At 36.9% G+C, this 23,802-nt stretch overlaps 1 protein-coding gene across 1 annotated transcript in view; it reads right to left on the bottom strand.

Annotated features, from left to right (window-relative positions):
• LOC113073314 (dachshund homolog 1-like) overlaps positions 1-23,523 on the bottom strand; it is a gene marked incomplete at its 5' end in the record, with an annotated part of 28,764 nt that extends 5,241 nt beyond the window's left edge. Inside the window, 7 exon segments of the mRNA XM_026246213.1 lie at positions 154-297; positions 2,186-2,333; positions 4,503-4,648; positions 21,644-21,778; positions 22,876-23,011; positions 23,324-23,355; positions 23,358-23,523. Of these exon segments, the coding sequence (XP_026101998.1) occupies positions 154-297; positions 2,186-2,333; positions 4,503-4,648; positions 21,644-21,778; positions 22,876-23,011; positions 23,324-23,355; positions 23,358-23,523 (907 nt within the window).
• Between the last annotated feature and the right edge of the window lie 279 nt (positions 23,524-23,802).

Below are 23,802 nucleotides of genomic sequence, written 5' to 3'. Positions count from 1 at the left end.
CAAAAAGTATATTTCACATTACTTCACTATTTTCAATAGTGTACATTTTTATCTTCAACACATCTCATAAGACTCAACAATGGAACAGAAAAACACATTTCTACATCCCTTTAATAAATGTAAGTATGTTAACTTTCTGGTAAGGTGTCTCACCATTGAGTGATCTGAGACTTTCTGTGGGTGATGTCTGTTTCAGGGATTGTTCCACTTGCTCTCGTCGTTTTGACTCGTATTCCAGCGCCTCCTGCAATTTCCTCTTCGCTTTCTTCTCCTTCTTCAATCGCTTCTGAATGATCGCTGCATTCAAAGAACAGAAAGGCAGCAGTCAAGGACTCCAGTCATACACAGTGGTATATCTGATATTAAGGACTAAGGGAAGGGGAGTTGAGTTTTCAAACTCTGTCAGTGAGGAAATATTCATAGAAAAGTTGTGGTTGAAAAAAAGGTTCCTGTTCAATGAGAAATTGACTGTGTCATTAGCGAAATAATTGAGCCAGCGATAACCTGGATTAACCTAGGTTAAAATGCCAATGAGACGAGGTTAAGGGAAACGTTCTGTAAAGAAAGAGAGGAGAGAGGCATGCTGAATATTAAACAGAAGAAAGCTGGAGGGCTGTAGGCACATTTATAAGGATCCTTCTGTGAAACTGGCTTAATAAGCTCAATTTGATTCATTATGTAGGATAAATACATAGAACATGAGACCATTAAGTCACTCTTTGCAATACTTTTGTGCAGAAAAATCTAAATCATTTATTGATGTCAAAATGTAGATTCATAATTATATTTTCATGCAATAATAGAGTACAAAAGAGTATGTAACTAGAGGCCATCTGTAATGCACATATCGCTTTTAGTCTCAAAGAGAGTTGAAAATTATTAGCTAAACTATTATCAATCTGTAGTCCAATCATGGCCTTCCCTCGAGAAATATTGTGGCTCATTTAGAAACATTTACCATATAAATTACTTATTCCGATTTCCATGACTTTAACCACACTCACTTAAATGATGATTTGGTATATCCTTCTAATGCACCCTGTACATTTAGACGTTGTCTATGCATGTAGTTATGGTAATATACCGTATTCCCACAAGCACTCTGCACACATAATCAATATGTGCTCGTGTATTGATCGTAATGTGAATATGCCTCATTTTGCTCGATTTATAACCTTGTCTCCATCACTTTGGAAGTTTCTTTTTTTGTGCTTGTGATTAACAACTGAGCTTGTAACATGGCTTTTCAGGTCATTTTAATGCAATTTTAAACTAACTGTAAATGATGCAAAAAAGGTCATTTGTTGAGGATATTTAAAAAAAAAAGTCCAGCATCAAGTCTCTATGAAAATTAATCCCTAGAATTTTCAGCAGCCATTACTTCAGTGACACACGATCCTTCAGAAATCACTGAAATGTGCTGATTTTGTGTTCAAGTAGGACTTCTTAAAATGATTACAGTTATTAACCAGGCTACATTTTATTTTTCAGGATGCTTTGATGAATAGGAAGTTCAAAAGAACAGCATTTATTTGATTATGACCTTTTTCATGTTTGTAGCACAAACAAGCTATGCACAAAATGAAAAATAAGGGGACCAAAAAAACCTACTTAACACATTCAGATTTTATTGTAACAGTTGATAACATTTATATGCTGTATTCTATGCCTAATTATGGGGCTTGTTTTGTCACCATTTCTCATAAATATTCCAAAATACTGTAGAACACCTTTACTCACTGCCTAGCCACTGTGATGATCTGCAACATTTTAGAATCTGCCTACAAATTCTATACAAGCACACAAAATGACTATTACACAGGTAAACAACGCAATACAACAATTCATTTTATCACATACAACACTGATGAAGAATAAATGTTTATAGGTAATATAGTCTGTCTGACTACCTAATTAGTCAGATTAAGAATGTATGTTAATGAGCTGATTAAAATTAAGTAATTCACATAAAAGGATGACACATAATATATTTTATATGGCTAGAAAAAAAATATGTCCTCATAAATATAATTCACAGGGTGCAAATATAGCCCCTTAATGCAAAAGTTAATTTCTGAAATTGGTGTGTACAGTAAAATGCTTTGCCTTTTTTCATGAAATGCAACTATAGAAGATAGAATAAATTGTGTGTACTGTAGTGTGTGAGTTTTTGAGCAGTACACACCTCTGTTCTTCTGCTCGACAGCCAGTTGTTTCTCCAGGGTTTCTCGGAGCTCTCGCTCTCTAAACAGCTCCATCTTCAGCTCCGTCTTCTCCAGCTGCACTTGTTTCTCCTGAGCGCGGGCGTTATCAATTGCTACCTTCAGCAAACCCTGCAGCCGAAGACAAACTCACCTTATACACAGTCCTCACACACCTCCACAGGAGTCAATAAACTGTATGAATGGGTTACTTTATGCTAGAGCAGGTGCACTTAAACTTAGGAAAGTATTTTGAAGAATTGTTTTCAATAGTCAATATTCCATACAATCAAAGTCAATGTAAGTATTTTTGTACACTGAGTAATGATTCACATCAATATATTTTTTTTACTTGATTTAAATGATTATGAGAGCGTCAGTTTGTGATGCTGCAGGTTGTATCAGAACGATCAAATCTTGAGTTAAACAGCTGCTTGTCTCAAAACAATACTTAAAGCGGCATTTGCCACGCAAACTGCGTGGTGACCATTTCAAAACAATTATTCCCTGTACGCAAGCAATTAAGCCAAATGCAATGGGCTATATCATACTAATTGTTCCTTCTTATGACCCCAATTTAGACTAAGTTGCTTTATCTCAATTTTCTGCTTGGGTTCGTTTTGTTGATTTGTGTGTGAATGTTCAATCAAAACATTACCCTGAAATCATGATTAAAGATGACTGACTGAACTGAGTCCTGCTAATTAACAATGGGGCCGAAAGCAGCGCGATAGATCTGATGGTCATATCACAAGAGCAATGAGCAAACCTCTCACTCCCCATACTGTACCCACATCATTAGTCTCAGAGGCGGCGTTAATAAACTACATTCATCTTTCTGACTGGGTCTTACTTGCATGACAACCACAGTGGTGATCAAGGGAGTCATGCTGAATATACAACGCCATGCATTTGTTTTGATTGGAAAAACATCACAGCTGCAGGAAGAAAGTACTATATTAACTACCTGGCACAGGGAGCTGCACTCTGTGTTTAAAGACTCTTCTTGCTAACATAAAAATAACTGTTTTTATATATGTTATTACAATATAACTGAACTGTTTTCTATTTTAAACAGATTTCAAAATGTAATTTATTCCTGTGATGGCAAAGCTAAATTTTCAGTAGCCATTACTCTAGTCGTCAGTGTCACATGATCCTTCAGAATTGCTCTAATATCTAACTTTTCAACAGTAGTGTATATAAACTACAGTATATACTCTTCTACACTTTAATTTCTGCTCTAGCTTTTAAAGATTCAGAACTGCAGCACTGTTAATATTGCTGACTCGCATATCATAAATTGTTTTTTTATCCATTGCAAGTTGCTTTAGATAAAAGTGTCTGCTAAGTGACTAAATCTGTTAGCATTTACTCTGCCCGTGATGTGCATGTTTGTTAGCGCTTGCTTTTAAAACCAACACATATTGCGCATGTCTGCATACCTAAAATGTAATACCAACGTGCATGAGGTTTACACAGAAACAATTATGGTGGTGTTTTCAAAAACATACATTTTAAACCCCCTTTTTCAAAATTATCCAAATTATTGAAAATGATTGTACCCAAAATGTTGTTGTCGTGTAAATGAACAGGCGAAATGCATAACAAGTTTCCCATTTTTTTTGCAAAAAAACTTTGTCATGTAAACGGCTCCTAAATGTAAAGAGCACAAATATTCTTACTGTATGAATGTTTGACTGAAACTCAGGAATGATGCTAATATCACTGCAAATCATCCTACTTTCATAATATTTCCAACTTGATGGGCCATCTCCTTCCATTATGTGCAATCTTGAGCATCACTGGTGTTTATTGTGTTATGACACATGTTGTGATAAGATGACATGTGTCAGCTGGCCAGTCCGCAGTGAGCTAAAATAAAATGTTACTATGGCAACCAGCTAAAACTAGAAAGTCAAAATGTATTTATCAGTTTGGGTCATTTGAATGTTTGTCTAGCAGTTTGGTTTATTTGGACCTTATTTTTTGGATGTTGCTTGATAAGTCCTTTGGATGTTTCATCTTAATCAGTTAAACAGTCATCACTTAGTACCAATTTCCAAATATATGTTGGAAACTGCTTAGGTTATTTTCTTGCTCTCAGCTGATAAACTAGGTTTATATTCAATATAATAATTTTAATCTACAACAAATTTCTCACTTGCCATCCAGCATTTTACCAATTCCCTAATTACTAATTAGTAGACCATCTGAGGATCAACCATGGAGAACTGGATAAAACTATTCATGGCATATTTCACTTGCTAGTAAAGATCTTCTGACAGAGAGGTCTCTTACCTGTATGTTAGTCAGAAGGGTCTCTATAGATGACAGGCCATCAGGGAAGAGGAAGGGTGAGGGGAATCCTGGAGGTAAAGTCTGACCTGCCAACGAGAGCCTATCATAGCTGTCTCTTGCTGTTGGCGTGCACATGGGGGTTTCTTCTGGTGGCAAACAGAGAAGCATACACATTCAGCACAACAGATGACACACTCCATGTAGTACTGTGCTGTAAAATAAATCATTTTCCTGAATTGGTGTTTATACACCCAGATTGTTTGTGAGAGTAAAATTAACATCTATACAAGCATGCCCAATCAAGCACGTATGATTGATAGCCCATTCTGTCAGTGTCACACGGCACTCTATTATTGATGCTTCTGTATTTATAGCTGCCATAAATGCTTGAGAGATTTTACATACAGATAGAATTAGAGATTCTTCTTCAAAAAAAAAAAAAAGGATAGGCATTTGCATTTTTGGAAAGTATATGTTCTTAGTAGCACTGAAGGCAAGGATATGTTGGAAGACAAAGCCCTTTCCATATGGCATGAAAACTCTCTGATAGGAAAAGACCACACTCAAGCAGATGCATATGGCAAGCTGAGATTATCAAGGGCCCTGGCTTCTCAACAAAGGCCATATGGCACAAGGTGGTGAACCCTCATTGACCATGTTTCAACACTACTGCCGCCCCCTCAGCAGACTGGCAATGCCAATTTGGGCAAATGAATTAAACTCCTCAAAGGAATCAGTGCATAAAAAAATCTATATGATTGGATGAGATTCAAGAGGCACCTGGTAGAACAAAACAGAGGAGTAAAATAAATATCATTTATTCTCTCAGTCGATGGTTGACACATAAATGTGCAGGTGTAAAATGTCACAGGTGGGGCTGCCGTTAAAACCCTCTGGAAATAAAAGAAAAAAGATTTTATGTCTGCCAGACAAATAAAAACAGGGGCTGGCACATTAAAGAGTATATATTTTATCACCTAGTCCACAGGGACTTCCTGCTGAATGTCATAAGGAGAGAAAACGCTGGGATGAGCACTGTAAAGTGTGCAGCATGTCTTTACAAACAGCATTCCAAGATAAATCACCACGTCAACTTGTTAAACATTATGCGGGTAAATGAAAGTAATCGAAAATACCCTGTGTTAAAAAAGAAATAAATGGGAAAAAAAGGAAAGCAAGAAAATCTTCTTTATAGTGTTGTGAACAATTATGTAATTTATGTTACAATCAACATGCATTGAATTAAAACATTTTTGCATTTGGCAGACATTTTAATCCAAAACTATTCATAATTCGTGCAATATATTTTAAATGGTTTGTATTATATAGGAATTTGGAGTTTCTCTACCATGAGCTACAGGAACACATGCACTGCAATACAAACAGATTTTAATTGAAATGTTTTTAGATTTAATAACTCCCTGAATTAGAATTGAATTTTATAACCTAGTGTCTAGATGAGCATAATCATTCTGTTTAAATTCAGTCTGTTGCTATTATTACCATGTTTTAATATGTTTATATATGGTGTGTGTGTGTGTGTATAATCCAAATTTTTTCTTTATGAAAATCCATCTTTAATCAATTTTAATATTATAAACATTTTATAAATATTCAATCTTTTACATTAAAACTATTCAAAAATTAAAAATTCAAATTAAATAAAAACAATATGGTTACTATTTCGTTTTTTCATTATTCTTTATTCAAATCTGTTTATATTTTTAATTTATATAATATATATTATATAATTTAATTTAATTACATTTTACAAAGACTATTTTATAATATTTCATAAACATAGAATCTTTTAAAGTAACACAATTAAAAAGTTGTTTTATTAGACATACTAATGATCAGACATACACTTTAGATTCAAATGACAGAAGGGACAAGAAAGGAACTAATTTATGAAATGTTTCAATTAATTTCAAATAATTCTAAATTCATACCTAAATATGTTATAGTTTATTGAAAATAATTTAGATTTGACCCTGCATTTTTTTCAGTTACCAGTAAGATCTTTAACCACTAGGCTACACTACTACCTATCTTAAAAAACAAAACAAAAAAAACATTCTAGTGCTCCGAGTATGTGAGCAGCATCAGAAAGAGAATAACATGAGTGTGGAGGCTGAGCAGATGTCCGGTGGGGTTGAAATGTAAAGCAGATTCCTGCTCACTTTCCTTGAACAGCCACCAGTGCCTGTCAGTGCCCTGATGACATCATCTGCCATTCATCAGTTCCGTTAGGGCAGACCTCTGCCATCTGCTGCACCGGCCATCATAACTCTACATCTATCTCCACACACACACACAAACTTACGCACAGGCCATCAAAACTCCACATTTATCTTAACAGCCACAGCCTTATACAGGCTATCATAGGCCTGCATCCATCACTACACACACATCTGTACAGGCCTCATAACCCCTGAATCCATCTCCACACACACATGCACAAGCATGTACACACAGACTATCATAACTCACTTTAAACCACACAGCCCTGCGCTGACACTATCTTCACACTGTCATAGCGTGCTGCCAATCACAGAAGAAGTCCCAGACAACATTCTGCCTGCCACAAAAAGAGACATCACACAGGCCATGTCACCTACTACCAGAATGATTCAGACTGTCTAAAAGGCTAGAATGTCTCATATACATTCATAACACATTCTATAAAGCCTGTATACTGTATGTATTACATTATGATTATCTATTAGGGATGCACAACAAATCTGTACCATCTAGTTTCCATACTTATTTCCCAATTTTTTTCATTTAGGTTATTTTTGCTGTCCTCTACACTCTAATGTTCATCGTTAAAACACTAATAATTCAACATTGCAAAATTTAATTTCACACATTTCAATACTTTTTCATAAACATATATTCTAATGTTGTGATGCGTAAATTCACATGTATTTGAAATGACTGATTTAAGAGTTTTATCTGTTATCTAATTTGTTATATAATCATAATGCTTTTACACGTTAAATGAATATTTAATTATATATATATATATATATATATATATATAATATCATAATTATAGCTTTTGAATTCATTTTATACACTAGAAAATCAATAGCTTACAATTATGTTTTTCATGCATTTCAGTTTAAGCACCAAACCCCAGAATTGGGCTCTCATACAGAATTAATATGCGTTTATATGACTTCCTAAATCATGCACAAACATGGCACAACTTGAGGAGCCCCTCTTCTGCCATCAGAATTTACTAATGCCAGCCAAGGCTTGGTAACAGCTGGTCCTGCATTAATTAGTTTAAAGTATTTATTTCAACCATCTCAACAGCAGATTGCGGCAAAACATAAGAGATTATTCAGAGCATCTGCAAATGCCCTGGAAACATCCAGCCAACCAACAGTTGAATATCAGCCGGCACTATTAAGACCTTACGATTCAAAATTCTTGGACGGAGGAAAGGCCAAGAGGAGTGCCGGGAATCCATGGAGGGTCTCCTCCAATCTCTCCCCAAATTAACTAGTATTTTACTACAGTTCATTACAGACAATGGGCGACCGACTAATGGATGCGTGTTTGCTAGCAATCAAATGTAACAGAAAAAGAAAGAAAAAACACAGAAGAAAAGCTATTTTTAATGCTCTTGGATAGCATTGTTTTGTGCCATAATAAATCAATAAATCATGAAAACAGAATGAACTATATGAATTGTATGCAATTACTACATCAGAGAAATACACTATATGTTTTCTTCTCTTTTGACACATTTGTGGCTCTGATTCTTTAGATGTCAAACATGTAGCAAATCAGCAAATGAGAAACAATAGAGGGGAATTGGATGTCAGAAGCCTATATTTGGTTTGCAGCCACCGTAGTCCTGGATTTAGTGTTGGCATTAATAATACATCATTGCTTAAACCAACTTCTGCTTTAGACTCAGCAGGACCTCGCCGCAAACACAATACTGGATCACAGGGTGGTTCATATTGCTTTGTTACTAGGAAACAATCTGTCATGCATTAGAAAGCAAACAGCACATTTAATCTCAAATTACCAATTCAGTTCTCAAACAACTGAAAATTTGCCATTTTTTGGTCATTCTCCATTTACATTAGCCACACTTGAGTGTGTTTGTGTCTGTGAGCATTCTCTTGTTCCGAGCGCTCCATTTTGGCCTGGCTTTAGCTGTTTATTTCCTGCCACTGGTCCAGAATCATTGACTTGGACTTAATTACAGTGCCAGACGCCAGCATGATGAAGAGAGCGAAGGAGAGAGCTGTGTTTTCCAGGTGATATTTCTCCACCGGGGCAGCCAACAGCAGCTGTGACAGGTCCGTTTGCAGCTTTCTGCCTCCGAAAAATCTTTATGAAATCCTTTCAGGTCGGTCGTGTCACAAATAACATTTCGTTCGCAACTGTTTCGCTGGATAATAGGAGCCGCAAATAAAAATGGGATGCTGTAAATACGACACATTTTGAATGAAATGCCATAATTTAAAACAACGCACATACTCGCAATCACACGTAAACATGCACGCACACTCACATGCGCGCCGTCCCTCCCTTCCTCCCTCCGGTGGCAACAGTGGGAGTCCTTGACAGTGTGGTAGCAATGATAAATCACCTTTCCTGTTAATTCTCTCAGTCCTTATGTGTTGTGCTGCTAAAACAGGGGCTCAGAAATCGACTTGACAAACTATGAATGTAAAAAATATCACTTGGAGGGATCTGGGCTTATCTCCAATTTACATGTTATTAGATTTTTATTGTGAGCAGCGTTCGGACAAGGCTGCTCTGAGGAGAAGGGGAGGGTGAAAAAAAGATGTTTGTGATAAGAGAAGATAAAATGTCTTGAACTCCTCTTAAAAGCCTTTGATATCTTTGATGGAAAGTCATGACAAGGAGAGCGTAAACCACTCGACTAGTTTTAAATATGATAGACAAGGCACTCTGCGATGAATTGAGCGGAAACCTTGGGAAATTTAACAACATTCTTTCAATAAATAGCTTTAATTGACCTTGGGAGCTGAAAATGTGCCATATGTTGCAAGTTGCAGTGTTTGAATTGAGGTCCCAGCGGACCTTTCAGCTGATTTCTCCAATGAAGGCAGTGAGCCGGAGGAGGGAGAGAGAAAAAGAGAGAGGGAAAAGCAATGCAGCATTTGGCTAGCCAGTCACTGTGATATATTGACAGGTGAAGCCTGTGTCCTTGCAAACCTGTGTTCCTCGCAGCAGGAGAATTGAATGTTTAAAACGTGGAGGATGTCAGTTTCCCTCTCTGCAAAGGCTGCCGCTGCCTACAGCAGACAATTACATTTTATTTGACCTGCCAATGGGGCTGAAGAAGTTGCCTCCTTCCAGGGGAGTGGTTATGACCTTTCAGTCTCATAAATGGAGACAACAGTGCATTACACAGAGGCTCGTCTTTAAAACTGCATCGTCTTCTCTCTCTTCTGCATTCCATTAAATATTTCCACAGCAAACTATTTTTATTGACCTAACTTGCACTGCCTTTAAAATTAAAGGCAGAAATTCCATTTTAAAGGGGTCATATGATGCAATTTAACATTTTCCTTTCTCATTGGTGTGGTACAAGCTCTTGGTGCATAAAGAAGATCTGTAAAGTTGCAAAGACTAAAGTCTTAAATTCAAAGACATATCCCTTGTAAAAGTTAAGACTTGTCCACGCCCAACTAAAACGGCTCATTTAAACACGCCCCCACATCTCTCATCAGTAATTATGTTCCCACTGGATGCAACAACTGCCTTGTTTGTGATGGGTTTTATTATTTTTGTCCTGTCATGCCGGTGTTCTGACAGGGACACACCATAACATTATATGTTGAGGGACGTAACATTTCCGTCACAGGCTTGAGGCATACAGCCAATCACAACACACTGGATAGCTGGCCAATCAGAGCACACCTCACTTTTTAGAACGATGAGCTTTGTAAAAATCAATGCGCTTGAGAAAAGCCGGGCATAGTAGAGAAACAATAATGTACATTATGTGGTGAATAATGTGTTTTCTTTACCTTAAACCACATAAACACATTTCATTACACCAAATACACAAAATAATGTTATTTTTAGCAACATCATATGACTCATTTAACAACTAAAAAAAAAAAAAAAAAAAAAACTTCCAATAAATAAATAAATGTAAGAGAAAGGGAGAGCAAGATTTAAATTAATAAGCAGTATAGATAAAAAAGGATAAGAAAGAAGACCAATCAGCTCTTAGTATGAAAATACAGTATTATAATAAATTGAAATTGAACTGAGGTGGCAAAGAGAATGTAAAATAGAGATATTAATTTTGATGCAAGAAAGAAGAATTTAAATAATTTTAAATTCAAAGAACTTTGACATTTGAATTTGAAATTGAAAAAATTATTTCTTTTTAAACAAGCCCTGAATATAGGCTTTATAGGCAGAATGAAAGATAGATAGACATACACTAGAATGGTAAAAAGATAGAATGATAGATAGATGGGTGTTGTATAGAAGGACAACAACTAGATCTGCATTCCTTAAAGGAAATATCAGCGCTCGCAAAGCAGCAAGAGAAAATATCCAATTTTAGGTAAGCTTAGATTTAAAGCTTTGTTCTGTGCAAATGACCCCTTACCAGAAAACAAACTCCTGAACCAGATGTTTGAGGAATATCAATATATTGCTGCATTGCAAGCACTGTAACTAAGGTACAAAACAAAACAGAAAAAATGAGAACAAGACAAAAGAGATGAAAGGCAAAGCAATTCTACCTTTACAGCATGCGTACACATGCAAACCACAGTGAGAAATGTGTGCTGTGATCCGTAGTGGGCAAATTCCTTTAGAATGACTTAAAGGTGCATATGTTGTGCATATGGGCATGGTGAACACAGGCACTATGGTATACGTGTTATGGAAACACAGCTATCTACTGCAGAACCGCTAACCCCGCTCACACCCACTCAGCTTTGCTCTTTTCTGCTCTTTAATTCCGAGATGAAAATTAGCCATTACCAAATTCCTGCTGAGAGTCAAAGTCAAGTGCTGGAGTCGGTCGGCCCTGGATTAACAGGTAACATTTGGCTTGGAAAGCCTTATCTCTGAGAAATGCAGTGTGCTGTGTGTGTGTGTCTCTCTCTCTCCAATAATGTTCCCTACACTTAGAGATTAAATCGCTTGCTGCACAAACCCATTTGAGAGCACAAGGAAGGTGAGGGGGATAATCAGCACAGGCACTGGGCCGTGTTTCCTAAACGCGCTCCCAAACATTACTGTGCATGGGCATAAAATTAGCGTCGGGACCTTAAAACGCTGACATTTCGCATGACTTTTGGGAAAGTGACACCATCATATTTTCTTGTAGGATATCATTAAATTTCAACTGCCCTGTGGCAGAGACTTTCCATTAATAACCAATTCTGTGTGTCACTCTGCGCACCTCTTCTGAAATAATGAGTCCTTTGGTTTGGCTTAATAAATTGAAACATATTCTCAAGGCCACGCTGAAGACAGCCACACAGATGGGCAGGCGAAGGGGAGGATCTTCATAAATCCTTAACTGTCGCATACGGTCAGAGATAAAAACAAAAGCAGCCTTTATAGTGAACAGTTCAACACCAGAGGGGAAAAAAACAGGCCTTGTATGGTTTAACCTGTTAACTGTCACTCACGTTTTTGAAGATAGACATGAATGTGCATGATACAAACCTAAATTTTTATAATTCATGACTGAAAACATTTTGTAACATGATTTTGATGTACCATTTACATGGTAATGCAATGTCTGATTTTAAAATGGGTTTTGAAGGATGAATTTTGAGATTTTATGTTTTCAAGTGATATATAACTTCTGATGATTTCTAAAATGTGATAGAGAAAAAGGCAACGAGTATATATTATTATATAAGGCAATATATATATTATTTGGCTACTTCCTTCTATAAAAATCTAAAACATTACAGTTTTTAGCAAAAAGCAATGCATCTCATTATAGCTTTACTATCATATATACTCCAATCATCATAAAAGAAGAGTCAGATAAATGGAATTTTTAATAGTTAAAATAAACTTGTGGTTTTGTTGTTCAATCACATTTGCCCTGTTCTGGGCATGGCATTAGTACTTACAGTAAGTATTGCAGCATACTTTGATTGCACAGTTATTGCATTATTTGCACTGTTGTTGATAATGTCAAAACTATTAACATTGTGTAACTTATCGAAAGAAATCTTCTTAGACTTTGGCCTTTTGTTTTACCCAAATTTTACCCAGAAATCTAAATTCTGTCATAAATTATTTATCCTGTCATTCTAAAACTATATTTGTACCTTATTCTGTGAAACACAAAATAAATAAAATGTTTAAGTTTTGACTTTTTGTCCAAACAATTATTGTCTAGGGAGTCCAAAACATCTCTGGATTCAACTGACTTTCAATGCAAAAAAAAAAAAAAAAAACTTTTTCAAAGTATCTTTTGTGCTCCATAGATTCATGCTTTATGAGTCCATGTTCACGATTGTCCCAAACATCTTGTTTTCTGGTGGTGGGCCATACAGCAGCGGCAATGCAAAGAGTCTCGGATGCAAACCCCAGCAGAAGAAGATATCTTGTCTTTTTACACAACCCGTGTCATATTTATTGCATAAAGGTCAGAGTGTTCATTTGTTCAAAGTCAGCGTTTTTCCATGCTCCTCCATGTAATAAATGCAGAGGGGATGTCATTATTGGACCGCTGAGGATTAAAGGCTTGACTGCCTGTGATGACTGCATAAAAAAGCCCCTCCACTACTTTTGTTTCTTCAAGTGAGCGTCCTACAGGAAGACCGCTCTTGGTATACAATGACAACCATCATTGTCATAAACAGACACTCCTCAAAGGTGAATGGAGCATTGGTGAGAGAGGGTTGTGTAATCCGATTAATAAAGGTAAAGAAGTATGAGTAACTAATGTTCTAAAGGCCTTTGAATTAATTGCCTTTTGAAAAGTAAATGTATTCAGTGCTTGAATGTAGTGGTGGGTCTTGTGGGGGTGACAATCATTAGGGTCTGGAAATCGAACATGTTGCTTTTTTAGGATGGGGGGGTTATTATTAGCATGCATTATAGGATGAATCAGGCTAGATTGAATCTATTTATTGATCACTGAACACTTACTGGTGCACACTTGAATGCTAGATTACTACATTCACACTCCGGGAAGCCTCTTGCACAGTCTATTGCTAATCATCTCTAGAGATGGGTATGTGTGAACGTATTTTTTTTTTTATTATTATTATTTTATTTTTTTTTGTAAACGGAAATTGTCATCAGCTCACATCTGGTTGAATTTTCTACATTTTTCAAGAATGCACACATTGGCGCCCTTAAACGGAAACAAATGCGTTTTGGTGCCAATATGTAAATGCCTTCCACATTTAACACACTATGACATTAGAAATTCAAACAAGGAGTCAAAAACCCGACATAATCAAAATGCTTTGATAGAACAAGCACTCGAACACTGAGAAATGGAAGATAGTCTGCAGTCTGATCACAGTGGAGTGCGTTCCGTTGAAGACGGACGGACATATTAATGTGCTTCGCAGCAATCCTACAGGGAATAAGGATGTTTGGGGCGACAATCGACTCTGGCACTAATCCAGGCTCTATGTACTGAGCCGATTTGGAGACCGAAGATGAAAGACAAAAAGAAATGTAAATGTAAACTTTTTAAAAAGCAGAGCTTAGGAGCCCCCCGTCTGATCAGCCCTCTCTCTCTCTCTGTCTCTCATGCCCTCGTGAGCAGAAGAAAATGGATGCAAATCCATTTGCGTCTGGTTCACAGCTATAAAAAAAATACTTAGGATTTTTTAAAGCGGGTGATGTGTTAAACGTGTGGAAATCTGTTTTGATAACATTATTCATAACACTGGCTTTGAACAGCTTGAATTAATAACACTCCATTTACAGATGGAAGAAAGCTGGCGTGGTATTTCCAGTTAAAGAGATTAATTTTTAAACACCTAATTGACAGGCCGGGGTTAGGCGGGATAAGCAACAGCATCTCCGGGCCTGTGGCTGCAAAGTCAAGGTGACTGGAACACTTAGGCGAGCTTTAAAATGCTGAGAGAGAGAAGAAAATTAGTCCTCCCGCAGTTTTTCTCCTCCCCCTATTCTCTTTTATTAGGAACGATTTTGTTCGCAGTCAAATGATATAACAGTCCTAAGTATCCGTTGATAATTACGGAACAGTGAAAATTTTTAAATTTGACACACTTTGCCCTAAACTCAGCAGCTTAATAAGAGAGCAGCACTACTGTGTGAGCACTCCAATTTGACATTTAAGGGATAGTTCAACTAAAAATTTATTTCTAACAGCCTTGTGTCGTTCCAAACCTGCATGCTGTTTTATTTTCTGCAGAATACGGGAGAAGATGGTTTGAAAGTGAATGGGGTCTAAACAACAAAACAAAATGAAATGAAACTGCAAAGTAGAATATGTGTTTTAAGTCAGCAAAATGTCTTTTTAAATTGTTACGTCTGGTAAATCAGCTGTTTACAAAACAAAATTATGCACGCAAACCAATCATCTTTGAGGTATTTAATTGTTATGTCTAGGACATCTGGGTCAGCCTTTCCTTAACACAACAGTTGTTTTTAAGCTTCTCGCATTTTGAATCACAAATTAGCAGAAACGGCTTTGCTAATTGTTACATTTCGTCTGTCCAAGGACAAACAAATGATACATTTGTTCACAGCAGTGCGCATACCGTAAAGGGCAGATGCTCGAATATGTACTTAGAATTCACAAAGAGACTGTCTGCGCTGCATATGGAATCTCGTTCATTGTAATTGCCCTTCTAGTGCAAAACAAAAAAGAAAGTCACTTGCAAACTGAGAGAAAGAAAAACGGTGGAACTAGTCAAAAACAAAGCCCTAACCCTCCAGGCCAAGAGCTCTATCTTTTCTTTTAATCAAAGCAGGTGTCTCTGCAGCACATTGCTCCCTTTGAAATGAAGGGTAACATAAAACGGCCCTGGCATGTTGTGATGGACAAGAAGATTTCACCTTCTCTAGTGAATGATAATACATTATTAAATTTGCCTCTCTGCTTGTGAGATACTCTTAGCTGACCACAGCATATTTATCTCTCTATCTAAGCCTTATATCTTGGCAGGAGAAAGCATTCTGTCACTTTTAAGGCATTTCAAAGATTAGAAAGAACCACTTGCTTTTCAACATTCCTAAAAGCACTGTCTTTCCTGTGGAATGTGATTAGCAGTCCATGGTAGCACGTAATGGAACATTCATGAGGGAGAACAAATATCCAAATGAAGCGCCGTGTCCTGGAGGGACGGCCCATGTTTGCATCATCAGCACTATTTGTTTCGCTGCTCACAAACTTGATTGATCCTCTATTGAATGATTTTCTTCTTTTTTTTTCACACCCCTTCATTTCGACAGAACACACTGACAAGTTGTTTGATCATACACCGTGATTGTCTGCCAAGTCACATTTCAGATCCCCATGGCTAATGATCCAGCCTTTTGTCTTAGGAAAAGTCAGTCGAGTCAGCACAAGCCTCAGTCCGTTTCACTTTTGAAGTCAGAACCACAAGGACACTTTAAAAGGCGATAGAAAACATGCTTGGAAAGCAAGTGTGTCTGATGAAAGGAGAGTGTGCCAGTTTACCGTGATCAGACGTGGAGTTAAAGAACCGGAGGTCTGTAGTAAGTAACATGTTTGCTAAGCAAAAACCAATGTCTTTATAATGATGCAACACAGCGGTCATGAAACTGCCGCACTGGAAACATTTCTAAACTTTGTATCTACTGTAGTCCTTGCTCAATAGTTTTGGCTTCTGGTTTCTTTCTCCAACAGACCCAATGACCAGACACCAGCATGTATTAACAGAAATCAGTGAAATACATTACAAATAATGCTTGTTGAGCAGTCAATCAAAATTAGGGAGTAATTTATAACAAAAGGCTACTTTTAAAATGTACACCATAATCTTTAGCAGTAATATATGTATTACATATAACAATAATAATAAATAATAAAAAGGGCATTTTGAATCAATTTCTTGTAATTATGACTTTACATCTCCCATCTGTATCAAATCTAACAATGTAACTTTATTTCTTATTGGAAATTTTTTTGCAATTACCCTTTTTTTCCTGAGGCTTTGTCTTTCATAGTTACAAGCACACTTCCATCTTAATTTCTGTATTTACAGACAAATACAGTGGAAAACATCTCCCTCTCCCATTATTATGCCAATGTAATGTTTTTTTATTATTATTATTTTTAAAATATCCAAAGAGCCATGTGTCACTCTAGTTCAGCAGCCTTGTTTTGATTCTACTATGCTAATAAATCATTAGCTCATCCATGAACACAATTTCTGCCCGAGTCCCATCTACACCTTTGCTTGTTTGTTTGTTTTGAATATGTGCCCTCTAGCAGCGAAAAATTTTATATTGTGCCATAAAACGTTATATGATACAGCATTAAACATCATACTGTTTACTCTGCTCAAAAGGTCCATAGGATTTGTACAATTTCCTGCAGTATGCTAAGTGAAATTAGCCAGATTATTTCTCAAGCGTTACACTCTAAATGAAATAAAGCCTCCGTCCTTGGGGTTTGTGAAGACAATTACATCAGCAAAGCAATCTAATGAGTTTCCATTCTTGCACTGCAAGAACAATATCTAATTCTACCAGATGCAAAAAAAAAAAAAAAAAAACAGTAGATTTCCCCACTCTCTTCACATGTATTAAATTTGATGTCAGGAAACTTGAAAGACCTAAGATCCATCTGCAGGTTACAATACACAAATGCAATGCTACATGCAATCAGACTAACCATAAAATAATGAAAGCATGGTTTTTATACACCACACTTTTTTTTATGATTCACTTTTTTCTCTTTGATTTCAGTTTTTAAAAGCACAGAACTTTTATTTTCGTGTCTTTTGATGTTCTTGGGGATGAGGTATTTTATAATGAAATCATATAATGGCAAACACATGCTTTGCCATTCACTGACCAGCTGGCAAATTATCGAAATGATACTGCGGCTGCCATGCTCCATTATTCATATGACTGGATCTCTGCGCTTGTCTGTTTGGCCAAATCAGATCCGTTTATTCCACGCACATTTAATGCTGAATTCAGAGGAGGGGGTGTATGCATCAATCACCTGCATAACCAAAGTCATGATCTACTGTCAATAGAGAGACTCGGTGATGGTACAGTGTTACTTCAAAGTTTCACAATATGCCTGTGATGAGGATGTGGTTATTTGCAAATTTGAATAACATGGTTACTACGAAAAGGGGAAAGGGTAATAGACATCAAATGGAGACATCAAGATTATTTGTAGCGATACTTTTCAATAAGAAGTGTTGCTTAATGAAGACTTCATAGAAAGAGAATAAATGATTTAGTGAGCAGATGTGTTTTCGAACCACAATTTAAAGCGTTATTTTAAAATGTGGTAAGTGCTTGTGCATTTTTACAATATGAACGTTTACACAAATCAAATTTTGCATAACTAAACACATGCCATGGGGCATGAACATTACATTGCCACTCATCAATGTCATCAAATGTGACTCATCTGTGATGATCAATAATACAGGAATAATTTATGTGAGAACAGCTCTCATTTGGTAAAAATAAACGTCTACCATTCCTTTGGGCAACAAAAAACTGTTTGCAGTTATTATCCCATAAATTACTCTTGTAGTATTGTTATTGTGCACCGCTTAGCTACAGCTCCCGCCCATATGTGGATATATTCACGAGCGGCTCCCCCAAGGAGAGGAACCATGTTAAATGTTTGATGTCCAAAATGAGTTTACTGCCAAAGGCTTTAAAGCCTTTCAAATTTCCTTGTTTGTCAACTACCTGCTGTTTCACAAGAGCGAGGCTTGTCAAAAACAATTCTGACAGATTCCCTTTGTGAAGCAATTCAATTAGTCCAGACTTTATAATAAATGTGAGCAAACTGTTTCGCTTATTTGCTTCACTTCAAGGTGAGGCGCCACTTAAAGCTGTCTAACTTCTAATGCATCTAATGCATGCAACCATACAGTATTATTTTAGACAACTTTTTATTTTTTATCTCAGAGTGTGATAGCATTGTGATAATATAACTTGCAGTGACAAGTAACCGTCTTTATGAGTCAAATTATTAAACTCAACCAATACTGTCTTTGAGTGCATTACTGAATCATTCACTATATTGATTCGTACAAAAACACAGATTCATTTATTAACAAAACAAGTGAACGAGCCATTTAACAATTTGCTCAGTATTGCATAATCTATAGCAACAAACAAAACAAGTGAGCGAGTCATTGAATCATTAACTCAATATTGCATAATTTATAGCAATATCGTGTCTAAAATGTAAAGTACTTAATACTAACTTTTTTTGTTAACTGTTGTGTGAGTCATTCTGTCATGTACTCAGATTAATAAATTAATTTCTGATTTATTTAGGAACAAAAAAACTGTACTGTGTGTTGCCTTGTTATAAGCAACAATTCTGCTTTGACTGTTTGGAATTATTTTCTACTGGGAATAACAAAAATACATAATATAAAAGGCAACATTGTGTCTATAATATAGTGTCTAAAAAAATAAAATAAGCTATTTAATATTAATGTCTTGTTCACTGAACTATTGTATTAAAGTGCGGTCCATAATGGCACTCATGCTAAATATGAAGCATTTATCAAAACGGACGAGATCTACTACCTTTAGCCCACTTGGATACAAGTGATGCCGACACCTCAAACGTACTATATTTTGCACTGAAACAAAAGTGCACGCCATAGCATTAATTTGATGCTCTGCCACGACCATAAAGATCAAACAAGTGGAGAAATATCATTAAACCATTGGAATGTAATCTCATTTGTCTAAACAATCTGATCCAATGAACAACCCTAATTAAAAAGGCTGCCATAAACAAAAGCAGGCCAAGCCAGACGAGCCCCTCCTCTTTAACAATCGGGCACATTTATTTTATTAATCTAATGCATCATGTATCATATCATTACAGTTCAATATATCTATCATTAATTTTATTCCCTTCACTTAAGGCTTTTATTGGGATTACTTTGGTTATTAGTTGGTCTAATGTATTGGTTACCTCCAGATCCGGCGTTACAATCTCTCTCATCTCACAGCATAAACCTGTGCGTGTTATTCAAATTGCCTCATTTATTATGATAGCTTCCTCATGTAAATTGTGCTGACTGCTCGCCCTTGCACAGTCCTCATTAGACTAATGAAAACCTTCAAACGAAAAAACTAAACAACCTGCCAAATAAAGGTCTGAGGTTATTATGAAAATTACAACTCTGGGAGCCAGGAGAAGCTCTGTTCATTAATTCATGCTCAGCAAATTGGTAACTAATTTAGTTGCACTCCTCTGCATTAATGGATTATTTTATAAAATGTTTTCCACAGCCCGAGACCTTTGCCGCACACGTTAGAGAGCTTTGGATTCTAATCAAGAGGAGTGACATATTAAGCATGCCAAGCGTCTGAATGATAATGCAGCGGCGATGCAAATAGACAATGTGGATTTTCACTCGGTCAGAGAGAAATAGGACCAATTTAACTCAACTGATGTCTAAAGGGGCTGGTGGAACTGTGGCATGCTGGGGGATTAGACAGATCCGTCTCCATGTCTCTATTGGGCAACAAGAGGGAAAAAAAATGTTCTGCGCAATCACACGTGTTGTGATAATGTTTTCATAAACAGGCCAGTATGTCAGCGGTGTCAATCCAGATGTACAGTACGCAATCAGTCACTAAAAATGTCAGACCAGGACTGAACAAAACACATCGACTGCACACACCAATCCCCTTAAGACCCACACAAACACCTCATCTCCACCCCCCACCCATCACACCTAAGGTCTGACCTGTAAATTCATATAATCATGCTAATTACTTTGTTTCGCAGGCTTGCTCGGTCTATGGGAGAGACCTACACAGCGTCTCCTCTCCGGGCAGATCCAGCAGGGGACGTGCAGCCCAGTGATTTCCACCGTGGTTTTAATGTCATTATCACCCTCTCCAACAATTCCCCAGACCTGCCTTCCGCCTGGAGAGAATTCTCAAATCTATTATTTGCTTCAATTTGTGTTTTAATGCAAAGCATGTGAAAGGACACTTCATTTTTTTCTTTGCCAGACCAAAGTAAACAGTGAAAAGTATAGACATTTGTAAATTGTTTAGCTTACTTCAACTTTACACTCAAATGATGGAGATGTTTTGATAGATAAAAAAAAGGCTTGTGAGAATTATAATCAGTGCTTAAATCTTTTTTTTTTTTTTTTTTTTTTTTTTTTAAATGAACACTCCACACGTTTATTGATTTATTTCTATTCAGACCTTTGTGAGATTGTTCAGTAATATTGGGAATATTATTATAATGAAAAATTCTATTGGAATATATTTTAAATGTAAATTATACCTTTGATGGCAAAGCTGAATTTTCAGAAGCTATTACTCCTGTCTTCAGGGTGGAAACAATTCTTATTAATATCAATGTTGAAAACAGTTGTGCTGGTTACTATTTTTGTGGAAATGGGGATATATATTTTTAGGAATCTTTGATGAAAAGGAAGCTCAATATAACAATTTGTTTGAAATAGTGAATACATTTACAACATAACAAAATATTTACTTCACTTTAGATTTTTTGGTAGCACTTTATTTTACAGCCCTGTTCCTCAGGTACATACTATGTACTTATTATAGTAATTACAATAACTATGTAATAACTAGGTACTAACCCTGAACCTACCCCTAAACCTAACCCTACCCATGTAGTTACCTTGTGTTACCACAACTTTCTTAGATAAATACACTGTAAATACACTATAAGTACATGTTAGTACACATACTGTAAAATAAAGTGCAACCGATTTTTTTAGTTTTATGCATCCTTCCCTGTATTTACCGTATTAATTTCTTATCAATTAGCAATTATTATTTCCAAAAAATATCAATGTTTCGAATATCACAGAAACCTAGACATGACTTCATGCACAGGATTGTCATACTCAAACATTTTTAACAAACATTAAAAACAATAAAACAATAGTGTTATTAGTTGGTTTAATGTACTGAACGCTGACCTTTCTCCAGGTGCATTCTCTTAGCCTCATGGCCGATGTCGTGAGTCGCCAGATCACCCTCTTTAGGCCCGGGTAAGATGCTGGGAGACAGGCCCAGTAATGCCTGGTTCATCGACAGTCCATTGTGATGCACAGCTTTGAGAGAACACAGAGACACATTATTCCCATCTCCACACATCGACAACGCAAAACACCTCGAGTGATAAATAATGATTTGAGTTGAAAACAGCCCTCATCGTCCAGTGGCTAGAGAAGGTGAATACGTCCTTGGCTTTCAACTGTTTGTGACTTGTGGTACTGTATACCTCATCTCCAAATCAATGCGCCAGTCAATCAAAATCGCATTTGCCACTCGGCCTGGTGCAAGCAATTCTCAGTGCAATTCTCTGTAACATCTGAGATGAGGCGACAGAAAAACAATACAACTATTTCTTATAAATCTATAATAAATGCCTCTTTACAAAAACCTGTGAATGTCTGGGACCACTAGTAAAACATTTCTTCACTACAAATTATATTTTTATAATAATTTAATACTTTTAGTAAAAATTGTATAAAAATTAAGTTAAAACAGTAAAATTATGTTACTAATTAATTAATGGGGTTTGCTTCAATGACTACAGTACTGGAAGTTTCCCAAAGTTTGCGTAAAATGTAACAAATTTAATTTGAATTGTGGCTTAGAAATTGAGTCTTATGCCTCTATGCCTACATGTTTTATCTATTTTACATACAAAAACATATTTAATTCATTTAAAATATATTTCCAGGTTCAAAATCAAATATTTCCATATAACATTCAGAGCTCAAATAAGTTTTGAATTAAAATAAACAGTTACTCGCAAAGCCATTGCTCCCAGAAAAATCATAAAACATGGTAGCATATTTCAGAGATGACGAGAAACATACATACAGGCTCTCTCAAGTGATTAAGGGCATTGTTTTTATTTTACAACACAGCTAATGATGAAAACATTTGAGGTCTGTCTTTGCACAACATGAGCCAGATCGAAACTTAAAGATTAAAAAAAAGACTAATATCTCTTTGCCATCTGTTGAAAACAACAGAAAGCGGGGAGGGACACACATGTGCTACGCTCTTAACAAGAGGCATTTTTTAATGCAGTTATTTAGTAGCGCATGTGCGCCGGGTGTGCGGAGACGCTGGAAGAGACGAGGGAGAGGAATTAAGAGACAAGAGAGAGGGAGAGAGATTTATGAGGTGAACATACGCATTCTGTCGGAGGAGCTCTCTGTGTGCGCGGGAGAGCTGGAGACGCTGCTGCTGCGCTGGGAAGAGGGACGGCTCCCCGGCCTCCTGCCGTCTTCCAAAGAGGGGGCAGGGGAGGGACTGTCGGGGACCCGTTCCTGCACAGCCAACAGGAAAAACAAACACAGCCAGGGCGGCCATTACATGAGACACTCTTTTCAGCAACACACTTCCACGGACACACAAGCGTCCGTGCTTTTTTTTTTTTTTTTTTTTTTTTGAGACACCATCCCCCCACCCCTTCTTCTGCATCCTTTCCTTGCTTTCTTTCCCAGGCTATTGTCTGACAGCCTTCTCCCAGCAAAGCCATACGAAAGCACGGATCACGCACCACCCAGCCCCCTCCACCTTCCCTCAATGGCTGATGAGAGATGTGCACGACACAATGAGAGAACGGCACCCTCGGTTACCTTAATCACTGATGTCACCATTCGGGATGGGCACTCTGTCCCTGTGCTGCGGCGGCCATATTGGCGATGGTGCTGAGGTGGTTCATCTGACTCATCGCCATGGTGACGGATGCAGGAGGCAGGCTGACAGGGATCAGGGGGTGGGGCATCATCATGAACGGCAGTTCCAAGCCTGAAGATGAGAGAGGAGAGGAGCTGATTAATTAATCATTTCTGACATTAAGTTGTGTGCAAATGGAAGACGCGTGTGCGACAGAAAAGAAAGTGTGCAGCTGAAGAAGAGAGGAAGATTTAAAAGAGAAACTCGATGAATTATTCACATGTGACCTATTGTGCGAGCGTTATGGCTTACCGAGTAAATATTCATTAAATAATAATCGACACATTAGATACTGTATTACATTAAAGCTACCGACATCTATATAAAAAAATAATAATAATTGCAGCATTTTTGAGCCATTATGGTCATTGGAAACATA

Source organism: Carassius auratus, unplaced genomic scaffold (genome assembly GCF_003368295.1).
Source record: "Carassius auratus strain Wakin unplaced genomic scaffold, ASM336829v1 scaf_tig00011901, whole genome shotgun sequence".
NCBI lineage: Eukaryota > Metazoa > Chordata > Actinopteri > Cypriniformes > Cyprinidae > Carassius > Carassius auratus.
This window is presented reverse-complemented; position numbering and strand designations above follow the sequence as displayed.